This window comes from Mobula hypostoma, chromosome 8 (assembly GCF_963921235.1).
Source record: "Mobula hypostoma chromosome 8, sMobHyp1.1, whole genome shotgun sequence".
NCBI lineage: Eukaryota > Metazoa > Chordata > Chondrichthyes > Myliobatiformes > Myliobatidae > Mobula > Mobula hypostoma.
The window spans coordinates 122783476-122811295 of NC_086104.1; the positions used below are offsets into that span (position 1 = coordinate 122783476).

Sequence of the window (27820 nt, forward strand, 5' to 3'; positions counted from 1 at the left end):
CTCTTAAAGTGGCCACCGAGTTAAAGTCACCATAGGCCAGCTAATCGCACCGGCCTGTTGCCATGCTGTATGAGTCTTTGATATTGAAGTATCCAAATACTGAATACTAACATTCAACAAAATAATTTGCTTTGATGAGGAAAATTTATTCAGAAAGGAGCATCAGAGACTGAAAAGGTCACGACACCGAAACCACACACAAGATCCTATCAATAGGGGAGAGAATGCAAAAGGGTCCGATTGTTTTATCGATCGAGACTGACTTAACAGTGGATGACAAAACTGAAAATGGGCCCTCAAATTTGTAGAATATCTTGAAGGAACAGGCAGGTGAGGAAAAGGCAGCCAGACGTCAGCGGAGAGCTTGAGATTGCATGGTTGCCATCGAGCATGAATCCTGTCAAAGAAGAGTGACACAGTGTTAGTCTTCATATAGGGAAGGGAAACATTTCATGGAATGGGCAGCAGTGGTACAGACACTGTCTCAGAGACTCCAGGGTCCCAGGTTTAATCCTTACCTCTGGTAGTATTGTGTGTGTGTGTGTGTGTGTTCGTGTACGTACGTATGTGTGTGAGGGAGACACACCCATCCCCACTGAGAATCAGTGTGTGTGTGAGAGAGAGAGACACGAAAGGGAGGGGGAGGAAGGGAGTGGGAGGGGGAGCTATTGGTGATGTTCACACCTAGGACTTCAAACAAGACACCTATGGATGTACTTTTGAACAAAGTGTTTATGGTAGAACAAGAGTTGCGCACACAATGAATACCCCAGATTTAAAGGCCCCAGTAGTTTTGTTCAGTTTTTGACTTACCTGCAGTACCTCCCCTTTTGTGTGGGCCAATGCTGAAAGTTCTTGTCTGGTTGGTGCCTCCAGCATTCCTAGCGATTCTTTGGAGTGGACAATTCTGAAATATACACAAGAGGTATCACTGGTTGTTATCATGCAGAACAGAGGGATCTAGAGGAACAGATGCAGTCCTTCCTGAAAGTGTGACACAGACGGACAAGGTGGTGAAGATGGCAGGATATCGTATTATTGGTGTACAAGACATCAGTGAGACTGCACGGAGTACTTCGTCACCCAGCTATAGGAAGGGTGTCATTAAGCTGAAGAGGATGTAGCAAAGATTCAGGAGGATGTGACCAGGACAGGAGAGCCTGAGTTATGAGAGGCTGGGCAGGCCGGGACTGATTTCTCTGGAGCGAAAGAAGCTAAGGGGTGACCTAATGAAGGTTTACAGGATTACAGAGGACATACAGGAGCCAGAAGACCCACATTCAGTATTTCACCAGCAGCTTTATCCTCTCTGCCATCAGATTAATGACTAGCCCAGTTGCATTTTTTTTAATTGCAACTTATAGACATATGTTATGCCATGTATTGTACTGCTGCCACAAAAGAACGAATTTCATATCAAACACAAAGGTGGGATCCTTAGTAATGTGGGTCCATGTCCACAGATCTCTCACAGTCACCAAGCAACTTGATAAGGTGGTTAAAGAGACTTATGGTGCATTTTCCTTTATTAGGCAGGGGATTGAGTTCGAGTTCAATAAAGAAATGTTGCAGCTCTTCAAACTCTGGTTAGACCACACTTGAGGTATTGTATTGGAGTTTGATAGCTTCATTATAGAAAGGATGTGGAAGCTTTAGAGAGGTTGCAGAGGAGATTTACCCGGATTCTACCTGGACTAGAGATCCTGCTTTATGAGGAACGATTAATCAAGTTACGGATTTTCTCTTTAGGGTGAAGGGTCGGAGTGGTATGTGTGTGGCACGCACAGCCAGATGTGGTGGTAGAGGCACCACTTATTAATGATACATAAGAGACTCTGAAGTACATGGATGGAAGAGAAATGGGTGGCTCTGTGGGAGGGAATGGTTAGATTGATCTTGGAGTATGTTAGAAGGTCGGCACAACATTGTTGGCTGAAGGGCCTGTACTGTGTTGTACTGGTTCTATGTTCTATGCAAGACAGTGTTAATAAACATGAGTCTGATTCTGAAACGTGGGCAAGTGGGATTAGGTTACTGAAGGATACTGAATGGTCTGGGTAGAATGGGCATGGAGAGAATGTTTCCCTCAATAGGAGAGTCTAGGATCTGAGAGCACAGATTCAGATTAAACTGATGTGCATTTAGAGCAGAGACAAAGTCCAACTTCTTCAGCCAGGGGGTGGTGAATCTATGGAATTCATTGCCACAGACCGCTGGGGAGACCAATTCATTGGATATATTTAAGCTGGAGGTTGATAGACTCATAATCAGTCAGGGCATCAAAGGGAGAAGGCAGGAGAATGGTATTGAGAAAATCTAGCCATGATTGAACGATGGGAGACAATCTGATGACTCCAAAGAAGGTCCTTTGCGTGGATGCTGCCTGATCTGCTGAGTTTCTCCAGCGTTTTGTATGTGTTACTCTGCATTTCCAGCATTTGCAGTCAATAACCTTGACACTGGGTTTGGAGGCTTGTGTGTCTCACTGATCTGGAGAGGTCTGCTGGCTGGAGCCAGGTTATTATGCTTTGGCTGTTCGTAGGGTCACCCATGCCAAACAGGTCAAAGGGTAGAGGTCAGACTGTGTGGTCTACCAGTCCTCCAAGTTCAGGAGATCAGATCAGGGCTAACAAACTTGACTGGTCAAACAAAATTGTTACCGAAACAGCCAAGAAGCATCCTACATCTAAGCGTGATAGTATTCCTGAGTCTCCACCGGGGACTAGCATGTCTGAAAGCAGAGAACTCCTCGAAGTAGCTACTGGCATAATAGAGGAAGCCCTGAACACCACCAAGACCAAGACCAAAAAATGGTCAAGGGTAGACAGAGACGGAAGCCCTTTATTGCTCCCCTAAGCATCAGCAGCGTAGTGAGAAGTAAGTAAGTAAGCAGATTTGATGGGCATAACAGCCTATTTCTGCTCCTGTATCTTATGGTCTTATTAATGTATCAGCGTAGCCACAAAGATGGGATGTGGGCTTACCAGTGAGCACTGGGTCGTTCGGAAATTGCACAGCTGAATTTGACAATGCACATAGACATCATTCACCTCGCCCTGAAACTTAAAAGCTGAGAATTCGAATCGGCAAATGGGGGAGACGCCGCTTTCTTCAATCACCACCTCACTGAGAGAATTCGGGCACCTGCGTAAAAAAAAATAAGAAAACACATTAGACACTGGAGTGCTGGAAGCGCTCAGGTTGGCAAAGTTAACTCCGTTTCTCATACAGACGGTGTAGGACCTCAGCATCCATGGAAAGCAGTAGACAGTCGGCGTTTCAGGCCAAGACCCCTCATCAGTACTGGGAAGGAAGAGGGAAGAAGCCAGACGAAGGCGGCAAGGGAATGGAAGGAGTAGGAGGACTAGCTAGAAGGTGGTACGTGCTCCTCCCCGTCCCCTAAACACCTTATTCTGGCTTTGCGCCCCCCCACGTCCTTTCCAGGCCTGATGAAGAGGCTCAGCCTGATACTTCAACTAATCATCCCCTTGCTTGGATGCTGCCTGACCTGTTCAGTTTCTCCAGCGTGTTGTGTGTGTGTTACTCTGCATTTCCAGCATCTGCAGAATCTCTTATGTTTTTAACTGTTTCCCTATTTCCGACCTGCTGCGTTCTTCCAATCTGTTTTGCTTCATTACTGGCTCGGAATGTACGTATCTTTTGAAAGTGTATGCATTAATTGGTATAGGTGTATCTTTGTATCGTGTACCGAGATACAGTGAGAGGCTTTGGCCTGCCTGTCATCCACCCCGATAACTTAATATGCAAGTGCATCGAGGTGGTGAAAAAGCGAAACGGTTTGCAAAACCTAGCTTTACTGAGAAGCGTTATGGTGTGACAGAGGGTGGTCTGGAATGCGTGGTCTGTATCGCGGCTTTGTGCAGCAACAGCTCGGCTCGTGGCTACAAGATGCTGCCGGGTGTTGTGAATACGGCTCAGCACTTCACGGAAACCAACCTCCCCTCTATGGATTGTGTCTGCACTTCCCACTGCCTCGGTGAAGCAGCCAGCATAATTAAAGACCCCACCTACCCGAGACATTCTCTCTTCTTCCCACTCCCATCAGGAAGAGGGTACAAAAGCCTGAAACTACGGACCACCAGACACAAGGGGAGAATCTATCGGGCTGTTACAAGACTACTGAATGGTCCCTATTTCGATAAGATGGACTCTTGACCTCACAATCCACCTTGTTATCACCCTTGCACTTAGTTGTCTGACTGCACTGCACTTTCTCTGTAACTGTAACACTTTATTTTACATTCTGTTATTCTTCCCCCTCTACTCTGATGCACTGATGTGATGAAATGATCTGTATGGATGGCGTGCAAAACGAAGCTTTTCACAGTAGCTCAGCACATGTGACAATAATAAACTAATTTTCTAATTGACCACAAACTCAACTTGAAAGTTAAACTTAAAGGAATGCTGAGCTCGAACTCCCAACCTCCTATGCACTCTAATTTCTGAATAACTTCTGGAACCATAGAGCACTACGGCACAGACAAAGGCCTTTTGACCCATCTAGTCCGTGGCGACCATCTTCTGCCTTGTCCTATGCCCCCGTACCCAGACTATCTCGCTCTCAGCTACGTAACTATGCAAACTTATCTGAGAACCCACATCCACCACTTCCGTTTGGTAGCTCAATCCACATTTTCACCACCATCAGAGTGAAGATAGTCCACACTTTATTCTTCGAACCAAAGTGCATCACAACACCGCCATGGGTGGCCCCAAGCCCGGCTGCGAAAAGGAGGAGAGTTGGACATGGGGCTAGTAAACCCACCCTATAAAAACCCAGAGCGACAGAAACGCCAACAGAAGTTCCAAAGACCTCATCCCTGGGAGAAGAAGGATCTTTGCCCAGATGATGTATAAAATCACGTGGTGAAAGTGGAAGCCGCAGGGCTGATCAAACTTCTACAGGCCCAGGGCAGAGGAACCTGGCGAACTGTTGTTGGCATACTATGCCCCAGTGGTGATGACGGGCTTAAATAAGGAAAAAAATAGTGCAAAACACCACATTTCCCTCCACTGTATTCCATCTGCCAATTCTTTCATCGCGGTACGTGATCATTGTCGCTTCGAAGCGCTCGGTACCAGCAGGCAACACGATGCTTACAACGCTGTTTAATGAAAGGAAGACTTACTTGAAATCACAGGGCATAGGGCAGTGACAACAATGATGAAACTACAACAACGAACCATAGTGACATGAGAGAAACACGAACAGAAAAATGCTGGCGAACGCAGCAGGCCAGGCAGTATCTATAGGAAGAGGTACAGTCGACGTTTCTGGACAAGACCCTTCGGCAGCACTAACTGAAAGAAGAAATAGTAAGAGATTTCAAAGTGGGACGGGAAGGGGGAGAACCGAAATGATAGGAGAAGACAGGAGGGGGAGGGATGGAGCTAAGAGCTGGAAAGTTGATTGGCAAAAAGGATAGGAGTCTGGAGAAGGGGGAGTATCATGGGACGGGAGGGAGAAAGAAAGGGGGAGGGGGAGGGAAGCCCAGAGGATGGGCAAGGAGTATAGTGAGAGGGACAGAGGGAGAAAAGAAAGAGAGAAATATTTTAAATAATAAATACATACATACATACATACATACTTAAATAAATAAATAAATAACAGTTGGGGTCCGTTGGGGAGGTGGGGCATTAACGGAAGTTAGAGAAGTCAATGTTCATGCCGTCAGATTGGAGGCTCCCCAGACGGAATATAATCTGTTGTTCCTCCAACCTGAGAACATACAAGAAGTAAGCTATTTGGAACATCTATCTTGCCACACCATTCATAGGACATTGAACATAGAACAACACAGCACAGGAAATGGTCCTTTGGCCCACAATGTGAGAGCAAACCAATAAATGTCCAACTAAAATAATCCCTTCTTCCTAAATAATGTCCATATCCTTCCATTGCTTGAATATTCATGTGCCTAACTAAGAACTTTTTAAATGCCTATACTGTATCTGCCTCCATCACCAACCCTGGCAGCACAATCCAGGCATCCACCACTCTCTGTGTAAAAAGATTCCCTCTCACATCTCCTTTCTCTGGAATTACACATTTTGACCCTGGAGAGAAAGATTCTCAGTAACTTTCATCATCTTAAGGAATTTTATCAGACAGTTGTAGACTCAACCAGCTCCATCATGGGCATAACCCTCCTCTCCCCACCATCGAGGAAAGTTTCAAAAGGTGGCCCCTCAGGCACGGGGCATCCATCATTAAGGTCCCTGACAATCAGGATCATGGCCTCTTCTCATTACTGCCATTGGGGAGGAGGTACAGGAGCCTGAAGACCTACTCTCAATGATTCAGGAACACCTTCTTCCCCTCTGCCATCAGATTTCTGAACAGTCAACGAACCCATGGTCACTACCTCATTATTTGTCTATGTTTACACCATTTGTTTCTTCGTATAATTTATGTTTTTTTTCTTTTCACTGCACTGCTTCCACAAAACGATAGACTTCACTGAGTCAGTGATAATAAACCGGGTTCTGATTCTGGAGAAATACAACACCTCAGTTTTAATGACATGCCTTATTTTTCCGGAGTTGGTAAATTACCTCACTTGAGTACATTGTTGGGATGTGGGAGGTACCGAGGTCAGGAGATGTTTTCTGATGTTAATTAAGATCGGCGCCCGTTCCATCGGCACCCCAGTCAGCAGCCCCCTAAAGAATCCCTCCCTCCACTCCGGCACACACTGGACATATTCGACAGAATGCACCATGGTCACTCACCCTGGGCTACTCCAACAGCCCTTTCTGAAATCTCCTCCCAGCTCTCTCTGCTCAGTGAAGGAGGCAGTGGGGGTGGGGTGTGCTGGCACACACACACCCGCCTTCGTTTCTGACACAGAAATCTATCAGCCATTCATTCAGTGCTGTTGGATCTGAACGTCCGGTTCCCTCCCTCCCAGAAACACAACCAGTGGATTATGTTCCCCATACAGACTGCGCCAAAAGGGTGGCTCGCTCACATTTTGTCAAGGGAGATGGTCAGGGATTATGTAAAAATTTATGACTCTGTCAATGAAACCCAACATCTATTGAATATTATTTAAAAAAATAAAGCTGTTGATAATGATACATCAGGTGACATAAAGTCCTTACCTCTTCACGATGCTCCCCAAAAGCAGGGACAGAGTAATTGTCAGCGGGAATGTGCAGGAGAATTCAATGGACAGTGTCCGGTTCCTTACAACAATTCTATTTTCTGCACCATTATATCCGTGGACAGTGTTGGAATGTATAAAGTGTGTTCTATTTACCTAGTTGTTAGAAAACATCATATTATTGAGTCATAGAGCATGGAAGTGGGCCCTTCGGCCCAACTCATCAATACTTGACTGTCCATATTAACTTTGTCCCTCTTTCCTCACAGGATTCAAAATTGTTTATTGTCATTCTTTAGTAAACGAGCGTAAAGGAGAACGAAATGATTGTTACTCTCGATCCAGTGCAGCATAACACACATATGGGATTAAGTGTCGGCTTCGGGGCCCGACCCAATCGACAGCCCGGGCACCCGGCAGCTTGAAGTGGCAGCGGAGCCTCCCCCGTCACTCGGCCTGACCCGGAGCGCTCGACGTCGCGACTCGCTGATCGATCCCCGCAGGACGCCTCCACCAACCTCAAAGAGCTGAAAAAAACACACTGCATCGATGGAAACCTGGAAAGATGCACTATTTACCGAGGAAGAATGGGAAAAGAGCTGGGCAGTTGGTCAGACTGAAGCTGAGAGGCGAAAGGTTCCTATGCTCACCATCCTACTAGCTGATGTGCAAGCTATAGAGAACAAGGTGGATGATCTTAAAGGGAGACTCACCTACTGCAGGGAGATGCAGAACTGCTGTGTATTCTGTTTCACCGAGACCTGGCTCTCCTCTGCCACCCCTGACTGTGCCACCCGACCGGAGAGATTTTCGATCCATCGTATGGACCACACGGCGTCTTCGGGCAAGACGAGGAGAGGTGGCGTCTACCTACTGATCAACACTGCGTGGTGCTCGGACACAGTGGCAGTGACAAGCTCCTGCAGCCCGGACCTGGAACACCTGTCGGTGAATTGTCGTCCCTAATATCTGCCACGGGAATTAGCCTCGGTCATACTGACAACGGTCTACATTCCGCCCCCTGCCCCCACACCCCTCCCAGGCAGACGTGGAGTGTGCTCTAAACATACTGTATGCCAACATCAGTGAAGTTGAGACCAGGTATCTGGAGGCTTTGCTCATCACAGCCGGGGACTTTAACCAGGCCAACCTCAGAAAGGTGCTGCCGAAGTTATACCGACATGTCTCCTGCCCCACTAGAGGCAAGAATATACTTGGCCACTGCTACACAGTAGTCAAGGGTGCCTACCGTTCCGTCCCACGACCTCACTTCGGAAAATCGGACCATCAGGCCGTACTCCTCCTCCCGGTTTACAAACAGAAACTGAAGTGGGAGGTCACGGTGTCAAAAGTAGTGTCGCGTTGGACGGAGGAAACGGAAGAGGTCCTCCGTGACTGCTTTGAACTGGTGGACTGGTTGGTATTCAAGGACTCGGCAGCTAACCTCGATGAGTATGCCCCAGCTGTCACGGACTTATTTGGAAAGGCACGGAGGACTGTGTTCCTCGCAAGACGAACCGGGTATATCGAGGCAATATCGAGCCAAGTTGGAAGCCCAGGCTAACCAGAGAGATGCCAGTAGACTATGGCAGTGTCTAAGTGAGATCACTGGGCACAAAGAAAAGGCTGCGAATATCAATAACTGTGGCGCTTCTCTTCCTTACGAACGTATTTTAACGTATTCTACGCAAGATTCGAACAGAAGAGGAGTGTCCTGCTCCCTCCGGATGAACCGGACCTGGTGGCATCGAGATTCGTCACCGAGGAGGACGTTAGAAGGGCCTTCCTGAAGATAAATCCAAGGAAGGCGACAGACCCAGATGGTGTCCCTGGACGGGTTTTCCGGGCCTGTGCAAGCGAGCTAGCTGGAGTGTTTGCTGACTTCTTCAACTGCTCCTTGCTTCAGTCTAAGATCCCCTCGTGTTTTAAGAAGGCAACGATAATCCGAGTGCCGAAGAAGAGCAAAGTGACATGCCTGAATGACTATCGACCTGTGGCTCTGACATCAATTACTATGAAGTGGTTCGAGCGATTGGTTATGGCACACATCAACCACAGCTTACCGGTCAACCTCGTCGCTTTGCAATTCGCCTACCGGAGCAACAGGTCAACGGCAGATGTCATCTCTCTGGCCCTACATTCCTCCTTAGAACACCAGGAGAATAAGGACGCATACGTAAGGCTCCTTTTCATTGACTACAGCTCTGCCTTTAATACCATCATTTCAAATAAATTGATTCCAAAGCTCCGGACCTGGGCCTTAGCACTCAGATCTGCAGCTGGATCTTCAACTTCCTCCCAGACAGGACCCAGGCTGTAAAAATAGGGGACAAGCTCTCCTCTACAATCACTCTGCTCACCGGTGCCCCACAAGGCTGTGTACTCAGCCCCCTGCTGTACTCACTGTACACCCATGATTGTGTAGCCAAGTTTCCATCGAACTCAATATATAAGTTTGCAGATGAGACAACAATTGTAGGCCATATCTCAGAGAGGATATTAAGAACCTGGTGGCATGCTGCGAAGAGAATATCCCTCAACGTCGGTAAGACGAAGGAATTGATTGTTGACTTCAGAAGGAGTAGCGGACCGCACGACCCAATTTACATAGGTGGTGCGCAAGCGGAACAGGTCAAAAGCTTTAAGTTCCTCGGGGTCAATATCACAAATAACCTGACTTGGTCCAACCAAGCAGAGTCCACTGCCAAGAAGGCCCACCAGTGCCTTTACTTCCTGAGAAAACTAAAGAAATTTGGCCTGTCCCTTAAAACCCTCACTAATTTTTATAGATGCACCGTAGAATGCATTCTTCTAGGGTGCATCACAACCTGGTATGGAAGTTGTCCTGTCCAAGACCAGAAGAAGCTGCAAAAGATCGTGAACACGGCGCATCACATCACACAAACCAATCTTCCGTCCTTGGACTCACTTTACACCGCACGTTGTCGGAGCAGTGCTGCCAGGATAATCAAGGACACGACCCACCCAGCCAACACACTTTTCATCCCTCTTCCCTCCGGGAGAAGGCTCGGGAGCTTGAAGACTCGTACGGCATTATTTGGGAACAGCTTCTTTCCAACTGTGATGAGACTGCTGAATGGATCCTGACCCGGATCTGGGCCATACCCTCCAAATATCCGGACCTGCCCCTCGTTTTTTTTTGCACTACCTTACTTTCCATTTTTCTATTTTCTATTCATGACTTATAATATAAATTTTTAATATTTACTATCGATTTGTAAACCAGTGAGCGGGAAGCGCAGAATCAAATATCGCTGTGATGATTGTATGTTCTAGTATCAATTGTTTGGAAACAATAAAGTATAAAGTAAAGTAAAGTATACACATACATCATAAAGTTAAAAAACACAAAAATATAAGTGTAAACCACTCTCTGAAAACACAATGTACTCATCTGTTTAAGCGTGAATAAGATAAGGGATGTCCCTTTAGAACATGGATGAGGAGGAATTCATTTTGCCAGAGGGTGGTGAATCCGTGAAATTTATTGCCACAGACAGCTGTGGGGGCTAAGTTATTGGGTGTATTTTATGTGAACGTTGATAGGTTCATGATTAGAAAGGGCGTCAAAGGTTATGGTGAGAAAGCAGGAGAATGGGGTTGAGAGGGATAATAAATCAGCCATGAAGGAATGGCGGAGCAGACTCGATGGTTCGAGTGTCTTAAGCACTCTCCTATATCTTATGATCAGTGGTCTTATATACTGTACATAGACTGATTGTGTGTGCATAAAGTGGCTGATGTGGATGCAATGGTGGGGTGGATTAATCGGTGTTGATCAGCCTGACTTCTGGAGAAGGTCAGTTTTTTCAGTCTGGCTGTCCTGCGGAGCCTCCTCCCTGATGGGAGTGGGACAAGCAGTCCCCGAGCATCTCTGGAACTGCACACTCCAGCATACTCTGAAATTGTAGTCATTGAACTGTGCAGCACAGATTCAGCCCACTGCGTCTATGTCAACCGTAATTCCCCTCTATACTAATCGTGCGTTAATCTCATACTTCTCCATGTCCGGCTCATGCAAGTACGTGCCCAGATGACACGCAAGTACGGGGTACTCTCCCTGCCTCCACCGGCTCCTCTGGCAGCTCATTCCACAATCACGAAGAAGGCACGCCCGCACTTCCACCGCATTAGGAGTTTGGCGAAATTTTGTATATCACCAAAGGAGCTGGAAAACTTCTCCAGATGTACCATGGAGAGCATTCTGATGGTTTGCATCACCACCTGGTACAGAAGCTCCCGAGCACAGGATCGCAAGAGGCTGCACTACGCTGGAGACCCAGCTATCTCCATCAGGGCACTGCCCCCGCCCCACGATCCATCGGGGACATCTTCTAGAGGAGGTGTTTCAAGAAGACAGCATCCATCACTCAGTGTAAGACATGCCCTCTTCTCATTACTAGAGAAAGACCCACACTCAATGGTTTAGGAACAATTTCTTCCCTGTTACCATCAAATTTCCAGTTGCTCCCTAAACACTTAGATCACTGTTCCTCTTTGGCACTACTTACAGGGTCGAAAGGTCAAATGCTAGAGGGCACGCATTTAAGGTGAGACGCGGTAAATTTAATTGAGATGTGAGGAGCAAGATTTTTTTATGACGAGATTGGTGCGTGCCTGGATTGTACTACCAGGAGTGATGGAGGTGTTCTTTAGAAAATCAAGCGCATGAATGTGTTGAAGTAAAAGGAATCGGACAGTACGCTATGGGATAAAGGGCAGGAGGTGGGTAACCAGAGGGACATAGGAGGGGGAAGAGAAGGGGGAGGGGGCCAGAAGAATGAGAAAAATCAACGGGGGAATTGGAATTTGCTATTGGGATTGGTTTATTATCATCACGCGTACCAAGATACAGTGAAAGCTTGTCTTGCATACTGTTCATACAGATAAGATCATTACTCAGTACATTGGGGTAGAACAAGGTAAAGCAATAAGAGACTGCAGAACAAAGTGTAACGATTACAGAGAAAGTGCAATGCCGGTAAGCGATAAAGTGCAAGGTTGATTGTGAGGCTAAGAGTCCAATTCGTTTCATTGGAACTATGGAACTACAGTATCCCATAACAGCAGGATGGAAGCTGCATTTGAGGCTCGTGGTATGTACTCTCAGACTTTTGCATCTTCTGCCCAGTGGGAGAGGGAAGAAGAGGGACTGTCCGTGATCGGGTTTGGGGGAGGGTGATTTTGCTGGATGCTTTACCAAGGCAGTGGGAAGCTTAGACAGAGTGAAGCTTATTCCTGTGATGTGCTGAGTTGTGTCCATGATTCTTTGGAAGTTTCTTGCGATCATGGTCAGAGCAGTTGCCATCGCAAGCCGCCATGCATTCAGATAGGATGCTTGCATGGGACATTGATAAATGCTGGTATAAGTTATCAGGGACACGGCAGATTTCTTTTTGTGAAGTCAAACCGCGGAAGGACTAGCATATAGAAGCCAGAATGTACAGCTTAGACTTTATAAGGCACCGGTGAGACTGCGTTGATAAAAATTGGTAAGGGTTGACGGGGACATACCAGATTTCTCCAGCCTGGGTCTGACATCATGGTGGCAGTAGAGGAGGATATGGACAGCCATGTTAGTGTGACAATGGCAAGTAAATTGAAATTATGGCTACCCGGATCAATATATAGGGGGAACGTCGACTCAGAACATGAGAGGCCTGCGTCGGGCCTTTTCATGCCTTACAAGGGGCAGATCGGAAGTCTGTGTGGGGCGCTAATCAATATATAATTGGTATGTAATTACCTGGAACTTCGAGCCGCAGGATCTTTGATGGCTGTTGAAAGTGAACATAATCCTCCCGTCTCTGAGACTGGCCTTGCAGTTGGGATCATTCAGGTGAAGAGATTGAGCCACCCACCCATCGCTGAATAAAAGGCAGCATGCGAATGAAATGCTGCTGTTGGAGCCACTGCAGGTTAGCTTGTAGTCTGCAAAAGGAAGGCCATTTGTGTCAGTAACTGAGGATTGACAGGGTCATTTTCCTGGGGAGTAAACAAGACCAATAGCCTACCCTGGTACAAACAGGTATACACCATGGACAATAAAGTTCACCAAGACTTCCACTCCTTCAAGGGGGTAAAGATATTTGACATGCCCCATTAAATCTCTCAAATGTTTATCGATGAGGGTCCTTGTTAATGGATACCACCTTGCTGAGGCATCACCTCTTAAAGATGTTCTGGATGTTATCACTGTACCATGAATGGATGTGTCATGTCTTGTACTGCAATTGCTCTTCCCATAACCACAAGAGACTGCAGAGAGCTGTGGACACAGCTCAGCACATCACGGAAACCAGCCTCCCCTCCATGGACTCTGTCTACATTTTTCACTGCCTCGGTAAAACAACCAGCATGATCAAAGACCCACCCACCCTGGAAACTCTCTCTTCTTCCCCCTCCCATCAGGCAGAAGACACAAAACCCTGAAAACACAAACCACTAGCTCAAGGACACCTTCTGCCCCGCTGTTACTAGACAATTAAATGGTTCACTAGTTTAATGAGTTGCACTCTTGATCTTGCAATCTACCTTATTGTGACCTTGCACGTTATTGTTTACCTGAACTGCACTTTTTCTGTAGCTGTTACAATTTATTCTGCATTTTTATTGTTTGACCTTTGCACTGTGTAATGAATTGATCTGTATCAATAGTATGCAATGCAGGTTGTCCTCTGTATCTCAGTACATAAACCATTTTCATTTCAACTTCCTGATGGTGTGCCTATCTCTTGGGCATGAAATTGATGAGAACAAGGTTGGTGTTTAGCTGAGTGTGGAAAGAAGACTGGTCCAGTTGGGGTAATGGATCATATCTATTGCTAGAATGTATAATAAAGACCATAAGACACAGAGCATAGAACTAGAATATTGAACATTAAACTTGGAACAATACAGCACAGAAAAACAGGACCTTTAAGCCTCAGGTCTGTATCCAACATGAATCCGTTCTGCCTGCAGCACATTCCAGGCTCCCACCATGCTGTGTGTGAAAAGCTTTCCCCGCAGATCTCCTCTGAACTTAAATGTATGCCTTCTGGTGTTGGACATGTCAACCCTGGGAATAAGATGCCAGCTGACTACCTTATCTATGCCTCTCATAATTTTATAAACTTCTAACAGGTCTCTCCTCATCCTCCACTGCTCCAGAGAAAACAACCCAAGTTTGTTCAACCTTGCTCTGCAGCGCATACCCTCTAATCCAGCAAGCATGCCGGTGAACTTCTTCCTGCATCCCCTCCAGAGTTTCCATATTCTTCCTCTAATGGGGCGAGCAGAAGTGGACACGACACTCCAAGTGTGGCTGAACCTAGGTTTTATACAGCTGCAATGTGCCACGTTCTCTCTCCTGTATTTATCCCCAACCGATGAAGGCAGGTATGCCATTTGCTCTCTTCCCCAACTTGTCTTCTTACGTTGCCACTTACGATGGACTTGAACCCCAATATCGCTCTGTATATATGTGCTGTTAGGGGCCCTGCCCGTAACTGTCTGCATTTCCCTTACAAGTGCAGCACCTCACACTTGCCTGGATTAAGCTCAACCTAGATCTGTGACCGATTTATATCCCGTTACATCTTTCGAAAACTCTCTTCGCTGTTCACAACACGGCAATTGTTATGTCATCTGTATGTAAACTAAGCAACCCACCTCCAGAGAAATACTTTGTTTTACATGCCATTCATACAGAACATTTCATTAGAGCCCCTGTATCCAACACATCAGCCAGTGCAATATCCCCCATCTCCAAAGGAATCCTACCACTAACCACCTCCCCACCTCTCCCACTTTCCACAGAGATTACTCCTTCTGCGATTCCCCTGTCCATCCATCCCTGTCCACAGATCTCCCTCCCGGCACCTATCTCTGCAAGCCGCCCAAGTGCTACACCTTCTCATTCACCTCCTCCCTCAGCTCCATTCAGTGGCCTCAAACAGTCCTACCAGGTGAGGAGATACTTCACCTGTGAGTCTGCTGGGGTCGTCTACTGTACCCAGTGTTCTGATGTGGTTCTACATTGCTGACACCCGTTGTAAATTGGGGGACGACTTCGTCGAACACCAACGCTTCATCCACTAAAAGCGGAACTTGTCAGTGGCCGAACATTATAATTCTGATTCCCATACTCATTCAGAAATGGGCTCCACGGCCTCTTCTTGTGTCAAGATGAGGCCATCCTCAGGGTGGAGGAACTATAGTCTTCAACCTGATGGCATGAATATCGATTTCTCCTCTTCTTCTATTCCCCTCTCTGGCCTTTTACCTCTTCGTATCTCTATCACCTCTCCCTGGGTCCCATCCTCCTTCTCTTTCTCCACTGGTCCGTTCTCCTTGCCTATCAGATTCCTTCCTCTCCAGCTCTTTATCTTTCCTACCCACCTGGCTTCACCTATCAGCTTTTAGCTATCCTCCTTCCACTACCCCGACCTTGGGTCTTCCCCTTTCCTTTTTATTTCTGAAGAACAGCCTCGGCCCAAAACATCCACTGTTGATACATTTCCACATGCTGCCTGACCTGCTGAGTTCCTCCAGCAGTTTGTGTGAGTTGCTTTGGATTTCCAGTGCCTTCAGACTTTCTCGTGTTCATTATTTCATTGCACTGCTGCGTTGAGGAGTACAAGGGAAAACCATAAAAAAAGCATAATAAACTGCGGTAATTACAGAGAAAGTATAGTGCAGGCAGACAGTAAGGTGTAAGGTCATGACGAAGTGGACTGTAAGGTCAAGAGTCCATCTTGTCATACTGGAAGACTATTCAATACTCTTCTAACAGCAGGGTAAAAGCTGTCCTTGAGCCTGCCGATCGGGTGGGGGGTAAAGAGAGAGTGTCCATGGTAGATGAAGTCTTTAATTATGTTGGCTGATTTACTGAACTGGTGAGAAGGACAGACAGAGTCCATGGAGGGGAGACCAGTTTCAGTAATGCACTGAGCTGTGTCCATAACTCTCTGCAGTTTCTTGCCGTCTCAGGCAGGGCGGTTACTTTCAAGCCGTGATGCATCCAGATGGGATGTTTCCCAATTCTTCATCCATAAGAATCACTGAAGGCCAATGAGAACATGCTGGATTTCTTGTGTGGAGGTCTAAACTATAGATATGTCGTGGACAGTATATCGACTGGCTGCATCACAGCCTGGTATGGAAACACCAATGCCTTTGAACGGCTCAATCATCAGGTTCTGGAGCCAAAGGGGATAATTCACTCATCTTCACTTGCCTTATCACTGAATTGTACCAAAAACCAATGGACCCTGTTACCAGGACTCTGCGTCTTATGTTCTTGGTATAGATGTATTTATTTATCTATCTATCTATTAATCTGTCTGTTTGTTTGTTTATTCACTCACTCATTCATCCGTCAATTAATCTATCTATTTACTGATTGATTGATAAATGTTGTCTTTTGCACAATGATTGAATGCCCAAGTTGGTGAGATCTTTCATTTATTCTATTATGTCTAATATTCTATTAACGATTTATTGAGTATGCCCGCAAGAAAATGAATCTCAAAGTTATAAATGTTGACATATATGTACTTCGATAATAATTTTACTGTGAACTTTGAAACCAGGGTATGATTAGAATATAAAATCAAAGATGTACTGCTGAGAATTTATAAGGCACAGGTTAGACCATGCCTGGAATGTTGTGAGCCGTTTTGGGCCCTGCATCTAAAGAAGAATGTACTGATATTGGCGGGTGCCCAGGAGAGGTCCACAAGAAGGATCACCGAATGAAAAGCTTAATTTTGAGGAGCGTTTGATGTCTTTGGCATGTACTTGATGGAGATCAAAAGGATGGGGAAGGGGGTCTATCTTATTGAGACTGCCTGATAGTGCAAGTCCTGGATAGAGTGGACGTTGAGGTGATTTTTCCATTTGTATAACGGTACAGCATCAGAGTCTCTAGAAATAAGATGAGGTGGAATTTCTTCAGCCAGCAGGTGGTGAATCGGTGCAATTTGTTCCAAATTTGCGTGTATTTAAGGTGAACATTTTTAGATTCTTAATCGGTAGGGGGTCTTGAGGGTTATGGAGGGAAGGAGGGAGAGTGGAGTTGAAAAAAATGTTTCAATGGCAGACTTAATGGGCTAAATGGTTTAATTCTTCTCCTAAACTTCACGTTTCACCTGTGCAAGCATGCACTTTGCTCTTTACACGAAAATGGGCTTTATTTCTTGCTCTAATTATGTTCTTTCTCCTAAAATATTGTTTAATTTACGCTTAGTTTGTATTTTTCTCTGAACGCCGCTTCCAATGTGTTTAATTTTAGTTTAGCTCTGTGGTTATATGATGCTAATTCTCAACGATGATGTTACAAGTATTTCACTGCACACGGGCCTGACAATACAGTAGACTTTGACTTTGACAGCCTGGTATCGCAGAGAGTTACAGGTTCAGCCACCTCCATCATTATTGAGGACATCTTCAAGAGGCTGTGTCTCAAGAAGGCGGCACCCATGGTCGAGTACCCTCGCCCTCCGAAACCTGCTCTCCTATTATCACCATAATAAGGGAGGAAGGAAGGAAGGAAGACATCAGGGAGGAAGACGCACTCACAATGATTCAGGTACAGCTCCTTCCCTTCCACCATTAGATTCCTGAACAGTCCATGAATGCTACGGTATCTTGCTATTCCTCTTTCATACTATTCATTTTTTGCTACTTGCAGCATTTTTGTGCCTTGCATTGTACTGTTGCCGCAAAACAACAAATTTCACAGCATAGGAATGTCAGAGATAATTAACGCGATTCAGATTCTCGCTACTTCCAGAGTAACATGTACCCATCGGCCTCCATCAGCCTTGCAGTACTTGCTGTAATAAATAAACATAATTGCAAACTTATCAGCTGTTCGATAGCGAGCAACACTAATTCAGGAAGAAGAGCTTGCTCTATTACCGTAAATGCGGTGATTGGCGATATTGGTTGTCGTATTACAGAAGCAGCCGTATTTGCCTCCTCGCTCTCCACACCACTCTTCAGCCGTGCATTCCTGATCTCTGCATGGATTGGTTATCGCTGAGGAAAACACCGGGGCGTTAGTTCACCGCGAGATTCAAACCTCGATGGATCTACACCACACAGACATTCAACGTTGACACAAACCTGGCTAAATATTCTGCCCGCCGTGGGTCGGGGAGTCGTTCACAAGGTTACCTAGAACTTTGAACAGTGTTGCACAGGGTCAGAGGGACCCCGGGGTATTTTACCGCGAGAGCAGCATCACAACTATTGAAGGTTAGACCACACTTGGAGAATTGTGTTCAGTTCTGGCCACCTCATTATAGGAAGGATGCAGAAGTTTTAGAGACGGGGTAGAGGAGTTTTACCAGGACGCTGCCAGGATTAGAGAACATGTCTTAGGAGGAAAGGTAAAGCAAACTAGTCTTTTCTCTTTGAAATAAAGGAGGATGTGAGGTGACGCAGTAGCGGTGTCTAAGTTAATAGGAGCACAGATGAATAGACAGCCAGGGACATTTTCCAGAGTGGTACCGGCTACTACTAGAGGACATTCCTTTTAAGTCAAGTGAGGAAAATTTAGGGGAGATGGCCGAAGGGTGGGCTTTTACACCGAGAGTGGTAAATGCATGAAACACACTGCTGGAGTGTAGTAGAGGCAGGTACATTAAGGACATTTAAGGGCCTCTTAGGTAGGGATATGAATGAAAAGAAAAATGGAGCACTACGTGTTTAGACAGACTGTGCAGTAGGTTAAAAAGTCGGCACAACATTGTCTTCTGAGGATAGATTGAGCGAGCTAGGGCTTTTCTTTTTGAAGTGAAAGAGGATAAGAGGCAACTTTATGGAGGTGTACAAGATGATAAGAGGGATTGATAGAGTGGAGAGCCAGAGGCTTTTTTCCAATACGAGGGGGCATAATTTTAAGGTGTCTGGAGGAACATATTCGTGGTGGGCGGGGGGAGTGTGGAGAGGATGTCAGAGGCAATTCAAACGTAAGTTTTTTTTTAATGCAGAAAAGTAGTGTGTGTGGGGAACATACTGCCAGCATAGCGGTAGTATATGAAAATACTCCGGAGATATTGAAGAGACTCTTAGAAAGGCAAATGAATTATAGAAAATGGCGGGCTATATAGGAGGGAAGTGTTAGATTGATCTTCGGCTAGGTTAAAAGTCCAGCACGCATCATGGGCCAAAGGGTCTGTACAGAGCTGTTTATTCCTAGGTGTGTCGGGGAATAAAGGATGTCTTTAAGGGGGTGGAGAATACCGTGAGGGGAATAGGCAATGTGAGGACATCGTCTTTTCCCCTCATTCGGGAAAATCAAGACCTAGAGGGCAGAGGTGCGGGGTGAGTTGGGAAAGATTTAATCGGACAATTTCACTCAAAGCGTGGCTAAGATGTGCAGTGAGCTGCCAGTGAAAGTGATTAGGGCAGTTACAATAACAATTTTTAAAATACTTTTGGAAAGGTAAACGGATAGGAAAGGTTTGAAGGGATATAGACCAAATGCAGGAAAATGAAACTAGCTTGGACTGGACACCGTGGTTGGCATAGATTGGTGGGGCTGAAGGGCCTGTTTCCTCTAACTCGATGAGAAACTGAATGAGCGGAGCTTGCTCAGCCAACAGAGTCTGGGTCTGTCCTTCCTGAAGGCTGAAGGGGGGACTTGATGGAGGCATACTAGGTCACCAAAAGCTTATCAGATGTAGTAACCTTCTCTCCAGAGCAGAGATGGCTAAAGGTTTAAGGTGAGTATAGGCCGGTTTTTATAATCCCTCCCTCCCCAGAGGGTGTTTGGGATCTGGGAAACCCTGCCTGAGCACCCATGCTTCCCAGGACCCCGTCATTCACTGTTCAGAGTAAACTCTTCACCATCCTCTGACCTACATGAGAACATGAGAAAATCTGACTGAATGGTGCCATGACAACAATCTCTCACTCAATGTCAGCAAAACCAAAGAGCTGATTATTGAGAACATGAGGAGGAAGTCGGAGGCCCATGAGGCAGTCCTCATTATGGGATCAGAGGTGGGTAAAGTTAGTAACTTTAAGTTGTTTGGCATTATCATTTCAGACATCTGTCCTGGAACCACCACATAAATGCCATCAAAAAGAAGGCACGACAACATCTCTATTGTCTTAGAAGTTTACGTAGATTCAGCTTGTTACCGAAAAGTTTCACAGACTTCAATAGATACACAGTGGAGAGTATCCTGACTGGCTGCATCACAGCCTGGTACAGAAACACCAATGCCCAGGATCAGAAAAGTACACTGATTTTGTTCATTTACTAATCAATCAAAAGCACACATACTCTGGATAAATTCCTCCATCGATAACTATTAAGAACTAGTACACCATTTTATAGTGCTGCAGTAGTATTGGTAGTGTTCTAATTTGCGCCATATTTCATTTAAATATATAATATGTTACTCAGCTAAATGGTAGTTTGTCTTTTTATACCATTTTAGTTATTTCCATGAAACTTCAACTAATAAGGACAGATGCTTAATTGAACTAAAATGTACTGATCCTGATGTGGCCCAAATAACTAGAATCCTTTGTATTATCATTTGATTTGTATTTGTATTTACACCATTTGTCATCTTTTGCACATTGATACTTTGCCAGTCTTTATTTATGTCCAACTTTTCATAAATTCCATTGTATTTCTTTTTATGTAAATGCTTGCAAGAAATTGAATCTCATGGTGGTATATACATACATTGGTAAGAAGGACCTGCTCAAAGTCTAGGGTATTTTGGTAACTTATCACAAATGTATCTATTATAACTACTGCCAATTCTTTCAGTGTCCTTAAATGTATCCCACCAGGACCAGCGGACATGTGTACCAGTTTGTTGATCACTACACTCTTCAATGTCAATGACTGTATCGAAGTCCTCACTTCCCATTGCATCCCTAACGTCTCCCTTTGTCATGTTAGACGTGTCTTTGTGAAAACCAACAGAAAATGGTCACTCAAGGCCTCAGCAATATTCACATAACCTATTATTAACTACCCCTTCTCATCTTACAAGTTCCTACGTCCACGTAAGCCACCTTTTCCGTTTTATATAATTGCCAAAACCTATACTGTCCACATTTTGTGTCAGTTTACTTACATAATCATTGTTCCATTTCTTTATTGATTTCTTTGTGGTTCTTCCTTCCTTTTTGAAGTCTTTCTAATCTTTCAGTTTCCCACGAACTTGCTCTGGAACTAAAGTCACCCTGACCAAAATAAAATTGAAAATAATTCCTCCTCAGACCCCTTGCACCTGAAGTTACGCCCCCTCGTACCACACACCGCCTTCATGTGGCGGGAGACTTTCTGGACCATAGGAATGAACAAAAATAGTTCTTACGGCAAATTCTGGGATTGCGCCAGGCGGGAATATGCACCCCCTCGAGGATGCATCCTTTCTCGTAAGTGGTGATGGCTCTGCAAAGCCGTGTACCATTCGTGCCATGGAGGCACAGGTCGTGCACACAGGACTTGTAAAAGTTCTCAGGGTCCAGACGACGGTGACAGGCAGCGAAGGGTCCGGCGATGTCGAGGATGATGGAGCACAGGGACTCAAAAGAGGGAGACTGGGGACACTCAAGTTCGGTCACGTTGGAGTTATCTTCACATCTACAGGAGAACAGAATTCAGTGCATGGCAGGCCAGTTATGGTAGGAGGCCATTTTGTCTGAGTGTGACCCGTTCCCCCGTGAGGGGTGTGTGTGAAGGAGGGGTACCCCGTGTGTGTGTGAGCGATTGACAGAAGGAGACATAGAGACAGAAATAAAGAGAGAGCGAGAGAGCGAGAGAGACACAGAGAGGCAGAGAGGGGGAGAGGCAGAGAGAGAGAGAGAGAGAGTGAGTGAGAGAGAGAGACAGAGAGAGAGAGACAGAGACACACAGAGAGACAGAGACAGACAGAGAGAGAGACAGAGACACACAGAGAGACAGAGACAGACAGAGAGAGAGAGAGAGAGAGAGAGAGAGAGATCCCCTCCAGTGGCAGGTCAAAGGACCTGTACAACTTGATGCATCCGACGCTCAGTGATGCTAATCACATTTCCTTCTCATTCACATTCTCATCCGCTCTCACCACCAACACCCCCCCCACCCCCACCCCCGCACCTCCAAGAGTCTCCCCTCGCCCAGACTCCAGGTGGAAATTCACAGTGATTGGTTGACCCACTGAGCACGGATCTCTGGGTTGTGTGGCAGAACCGCCTTCTCCCTGGAAGCAGTTACACAAGTTGCGGGGATGGTAAAGAATGTAGAGAACATGCTTGTCTTTATGAGTCAGCGAATGTAGGTATAAAACTCTGGCCTAGAGTATCGCATTCAGTTCTGGTTACCATAGTACAGGAAGGATGTTGAGGATTCGAAGAGGGTGCAGAAGAGGTTCCCCAGGATGCTATTTGTATCAGGGGGCATGAACTATAAGGATAATTTGGACTAACCTCGGTTGTTTTCTCTGTCGTGTCCGAGGCTGGGGGAGAGCGGATGGAAGTTTATGAGATTACCAGAGAGGTCGAAAGAGTAGACAAGTAGAATGGTTTCTTGCAATCTAGAAATATCTAATATCAGAGGGCATGCAGTTAAGGTGAGAGGACAAACGTTCAAAGGAGGTGTGCGGGGCAAATTAAACTACACTCAGCCCTTCTCCTTACACAATGTCCATATCCCTGTATATTCACGAGTCTCTCTCTAAGAGCCTCCTAAATGCACCTATCGTATCAGGCTTCACTAACCCTCTTCCCCTAGCAGCGCATTCTAGACTCCCACCACTAAGCATTGCCCCACACATCTCCTTTGAACTTGTCCCTGCTCACCTTAAATGTATACCGTCTAGTCTTAGATACTCCAACACTGGGGAGAAAGAAATCGCCAGTCTACTCTTTCTATGCCTCTCATCATCTTATAGACTACCATCAGGCCTCTGCCGCTTTAGAGAAGACAATAGGGTGGGGAAGAGAGTGTTTGGCACTAGTCCTTCATCACTCCAGGCACTGAGTACAGGAGATGGGACATCTTGCTACAACCTATACAAGATGTTGGTGACACCGCACTTGGAGTACTGTACAGTGTGCAGTTCTTGCCACCCAGCTATGGGAAGAATGCTATGAAACTTGAGAGGGTGCAGGAACGACTCACAGGGATGTTACCAGTGATGGAGAGGCTGGACAGGCTGGGACTGTTTTTCCTGGAGTGAAGGGGGCGGAGGGGCAGCTGCCTGGAGCGTGTTGTCAGGGGTGGTGTTAGGTACATTTCACAGACTCACATGAATGAAAGAAAAATTGAGGGCTACGTGGAAGGGTAGGGTTAGATTGATCGTGGAGTAGGTTAGTAGGTTGACGCAACACTGTGGGCTGAATGGCCTATCCTGGCTGTTCTGCTCCATGTTCTAAGATGCTTTCCCTCAGCGAATGGGACTGTATGGGGAAGTGTTCTGCAAGCCGTTCCACCTCTGAGAGCTGTTGGTGATTCCCCAGAGATAGCTGGGTTCGCTGCCATTTCTGGAAGGCTCCAGATCGTCGTCAGAAGGATCGTCATTCCAATTGCCACACATCCCACGCAGGAGGCCGGCGTAGGACGGCCCCACCTTCACAAAGATGGTCCCCTCCCCGTCGAAACGCACTTCCAGCTGGGACGCTGTGACTGATATGACATCACGAGCCACAAAGGATACGTTGGCGACAGAGGGGCTGGTGAAGGGGAGAGAGATGAGTGCCCCGTTCATCTGAGAGGAAAAGCAAGGTGATAAGTTAGTTTGGTTGTCCACTTGATACTATTCTGTTTCCTCCATACCGTCCCATCACTCAGACCCGAGGTCAGACACAGAATAAATCTTCCTCCACACTGTCCCATCACTCACGCCTGAGGTCAGACATAGAGTAAAACTCACTCCACACCATCCTTCACTCACGCTCGAGGTCAGACACAGAGTGAAGCTCTATCTACACCATCCCTTCATACACTCCTGGAGTGAGACACAGAGTGAAGCTCTCTCTATACTGTCCCATCAGTCATTCCCGAGGACAGACACAGAGTGAAACTTCCTCCACACCGTCCCCCAACACACAATCCTGGGGTCAGACACAGAGTGAAGCTCCCTCCACATTGTCCCATCGCACACTCCTGGCATCAGATACAGAGTGAAGCTCCCTCCACACCGTCGCATCAATTCTGAGTTTATTGTCTGATGCTCAAGCCCATGTGTGCACAGGTGGAAAGAAAAACTTGCTTGCCGCAGCATCACAGGCACTGAGCGTCGGAGACACAACATTCACAACCACCGTGGTGTAAAGGTCAGCGCAGCACTTTACAGTTCCAGCCTCACAGATCGTGGTCCAATTCACGCCGCTGTCTGTGAGGAGTTTTCACTTTTCCCCATGACCACATGGGTTTTCACGTGGTGCTCCGGTTCCTCCCACAGTAACCAAAGGGTTGGTAATTTGTGGCCATCCTATGTTGACACCAGAAGTTTGCAACACTTGCGGGCTGCATTCCGCTGCACAATACTCTATGCAATCACTACTACAGTCTATGACAGTCACTATTCTGGTCTATGCTGCTGACTCCCCTCCTCTCCACCTCCTACTGTACGCTACTCACTGAACTGACTACGCTACTCGCCGCGCTGCTTGGCTCTTCGTGGTTCATCCATCGCCACTCACCGTCGGCGGCCTTCCCCTCTCAAGTACAAAGTCGGCGCCCACCAGCTGGAACCTGACACGGGTGACACCCTCTGCCATCTCGCCCTCCTGCCACTTCTCCGCCGTCACTCGAAACCAGGGGGCGGAGGAATTGCAGCAGACCTCGGCCAGCGTGTATGTGCAGTAACCCCGGAGGCGGTCCGGTCGGCCGTCGAAGGTGAGGAGGTGAGCCCCTCCGCCTGTGACAGTGCAGAGGGCCTGGGCGGTGAAGCAGCCCCTCCTGCCCCCGCGGATGGTGCACACCTCCCCGGCCCCGCAGCCCAAGGGGACGCACTGGACCCTTCTTCCCTGCGAGCACTGGCACACCTCCGCACACTCTGGAGACACGCTTCGCTCTCCCAACTGCAAATAACAGAGAGACATTAGTTCCTGGCTGAGGGACAGCCACTGTAACAGTGTGTAAAGACCCTGGCTCGAATCTGCGGAATACGGGTTCGATTCCAACCTCCAGCGCTGTATGCGTGGCAGAGTATTTGTGTGCGAAGTAGAAAATGTGTGTGCATTAGAGACAGTGCAGATGTGTGTGTGTGTGTGAGAGAGAGAGAGAGAGGGAGAGAGAGTCACTAAGAAAGACGCATAGAGATAATGCACGTGTTTGTGCATGTTAGAGACAGTGTGTGCGAAACACAATGTGTGGATGTACGTGAGAAAGAGGAAACTGCATACGTGTATAGCAACTCACGCAAAATACAGGAGAAACTCCGCAGGCCAGGCAGCATCTATGGAAGAGAGTAAAAGAGTTGGTGTTTCGGGCCGAGACCGTCGTCAACTGTTCACTGTTTTCCATAGGTGTTGCTTGGCCTGCTGATTTCCTCCAGCATTTTGTGTATCGTTTTGGATTGCCAGCATCGGCAGATTTTCTCGGGTTTTTATACGTGTATTTGTAAGTGAAATAGGTCATGTGTGTGTACGTTAGATACAGTGCATGAGAGACACGGACAGATCGCGACAGAGCAGATTCAGCGCGAGAGCGCGCGACACGGAGCCAGAGCGGGACAGGAGAGCGAGAGACAACGCGCGAGCGAAAGGGGGAGGGGTCGCGACACGGAGACAGCGAGAGGCGGAGGGGATGCGACACGGAGCGAATGAGAGAGAGAGAGCGCGCGAGACGTAGAGAGAGAAAGAGATAGAGAGCGCGCGAGACGTATAGAGAGACAGGGAGCGAGAGCGAGCGCGCGAGGCCGAGAGAGAGATCGGGGCTCAAAGCCAGAGCGAGCGAGAGAGGGAGAGAGCGAGACACAGAGCCACTGTAAGCGAGAGAGCACGAATGAATATGTAAATATGTGCGGAAAAGCTCGCAGCATCGGGCCACAGTGGATCACGGGCCCAGTTGTGGGTAAGACCGCGACGAGACCGAGTTCTGCTTCACTCCCTCTCTTGCCTTCATGTAGACACCGTGATGTAAACAGCCGCAGTGATCCGGGAGGACGCATTCGCTCCCGTCGCGGAAGTAGCCCGGATCACAGAAACACCCTACCGAGCACGACTCGTTGCAGTGCAAAGCGAGGGAACTGAAGACACAATCCCGGCCGCACTCATTCCCACACGCCTCATAGTGACTGTTGGCCGGACACCGGATGCCTGGAAGAGAGAACGACAGAATAATCCTCGCCAACGCTCTGCGCAATGCTCTCAAACGTTCTCTACAAGACTCTGTACATTTTGCTGCAGCCATATTAGAAATGTTGTAATCACCCTACTGTAGTAAAGTTGTCATTAATATGAAAAGGGAGCAGATAAGATTTAAGAGGATGTTGCGGGACTAGAAGACCTGAGATATGGGGAGAGGTTGGGCAGGTGAGGACTTTATTCATTGGATCGTAGAAACTGAGGAATATTCTTATAAACGGGGCATTGATAGGGTACACGCATAAAGTTCCCCACACCCAGGGCTGGGGAATCAAGAACTAGAGGGCTTCGCGCTTGAGACCGTGGTATTTCCGACAGGCGGACCCTACCGCAGAATGTCTCGGTCCTCCAGGGCTCTGGCCTCATCCCGACTGAGCGGCAAGCCTCGGCATAGCTGGAGAGAGCCTGGCAGAGGGAGGCCTCCAGGCCGCCGGTGGCGCATAGGTCATAGACGCAGCTCTGCTCGAAATCCTGAGGGTTGATAGCGGCATGGCAGAGTCGGAAGGGGCCGGCCTGGTCTCGGAGGAGACCGCAGGAGGACGGCAAGGAGTAGCGCTCCGCCTCGGGGCAGACTCCGCACCTGCCGGTGCAGGAGTCCCGGCATACGTCCCCTCCGCTACCGCCGTCCGCCCTCCAACTGGCCCCGAATATCCCCAGCGAGGTCGTAAGGTTCCCGCTGCGGGTGCGCATGTCGTCGGAGGGGTCCCCGTTCATGTTCCCGCACATCCCACAGACTGCTCCGTGATAGGATCCGGGCAGGGTGATCGATGCGCGGTGGGAGCCATCGTCGGTCACGGTCAGTCCGAGTCCGCGGTCGCCCTCATAGTGAATCCGGCGGTCCGGACTTGGAGTCGGCCGTCCTCGAGGAAGACCGGGACGGAACTGCGGGTCCCGTTCACCTGCAAGAGAATCGTCAGGGCTGTATCAGTCCGAAGACAAATCCCACAGCTCCGCATCAGTCCCCCAACTCATCCCACTGTTTCCTTCTCTCACACAGAACTGCCAGTTCCTAAACCATGCCGATTGCCCACGCTCTCCCCACAGTCAGGCCTGAACCTGATCCCACTGTCCCATTTCAAACCCCAAACATTCAATCCCAATCTAATCAGAATCGCTCTCCGCCCAGAGAGCGTCCGGCATCAGGACGAATTCCACCTATTTCGAGCCAAAGTTAATTCAATGAAACAATTATTCTCCCACCGATTTACCAGGACGTAGTCGGCAGTCCCCTTGAGCATGATAACTTCAGTTCCGTAGACCAGGAGACGGACGAGTCTCACCCACGATACGGCCTCGCTCCCGCGGTTCTCGTTCTCTCCCTCCACCCTGTAGTAGGTCAGGTTGGACAGACCATC

At 47.4% G+C, this 27820-nt stretch overlaps 1 protein-coding gene across 1 annotated transcript; it reads right to left on the minus strand.

Moving 5' to 3' along the window:
* Window positions 1-135: 135 nt before the first annotated feature.
* LOC134350897 (alpha-tectorin-like) lies at window positions 136-27746 on the minus strand. Its single transcript, XM_063056704.1, has 12 exons — window positions 27674-27746; window positions 26795-27364; window positions 26218-26417; window positions 24798-25178; window positions 23586-23860; window positions 21488-21756; window positions 18057-18176; window positions 12898-13082; window positions 7129-7286; window positions 2985-3144; window positions 814-907; window positions 136-397 (listed from the first exon to the last, which is right to left on the minus strand). The coding sequence occupies exons 2-12, from the start codon at window positions 27189-27191 to the stop codon at window positions 297-299; spliced, it is 2340 nt and encodes a 779-aa protein (XP_062912774.1). The 5' UTR covers window positions 27192-27364; window positions 27674-27746; the 3' UTR covers window positions 136-296.
* Between the last annotated feature and the right edge of the window lie 74 nt (window positions 27747-27820).

Excerpts from the sequence above, each read along its gene's own strand:
- LOC134350897 (XM_063056704.1), bottom strand. The coding sequence starts at position 27,191 with ATGTGCGGGAACATGAACGGGGACCCCTCCGACGACATGCGCACCCGC. Across the intron at positions 25,179-26,217 it reads ATCACGGTGTCTACATGAAG|TTGGGAGAGCGAAGCGTGTC; the intron begins GCAAGAGAGGGA and ends TGTTATTTGCAG. Across the intron at positions 21,757-23,585 it reads ATCACCAACAGCTCTCAGAG|ATGTGAAGATAACTCCAACG; the intron begins GTGGAACGGCTT and ends GTTCTCCTGTAG.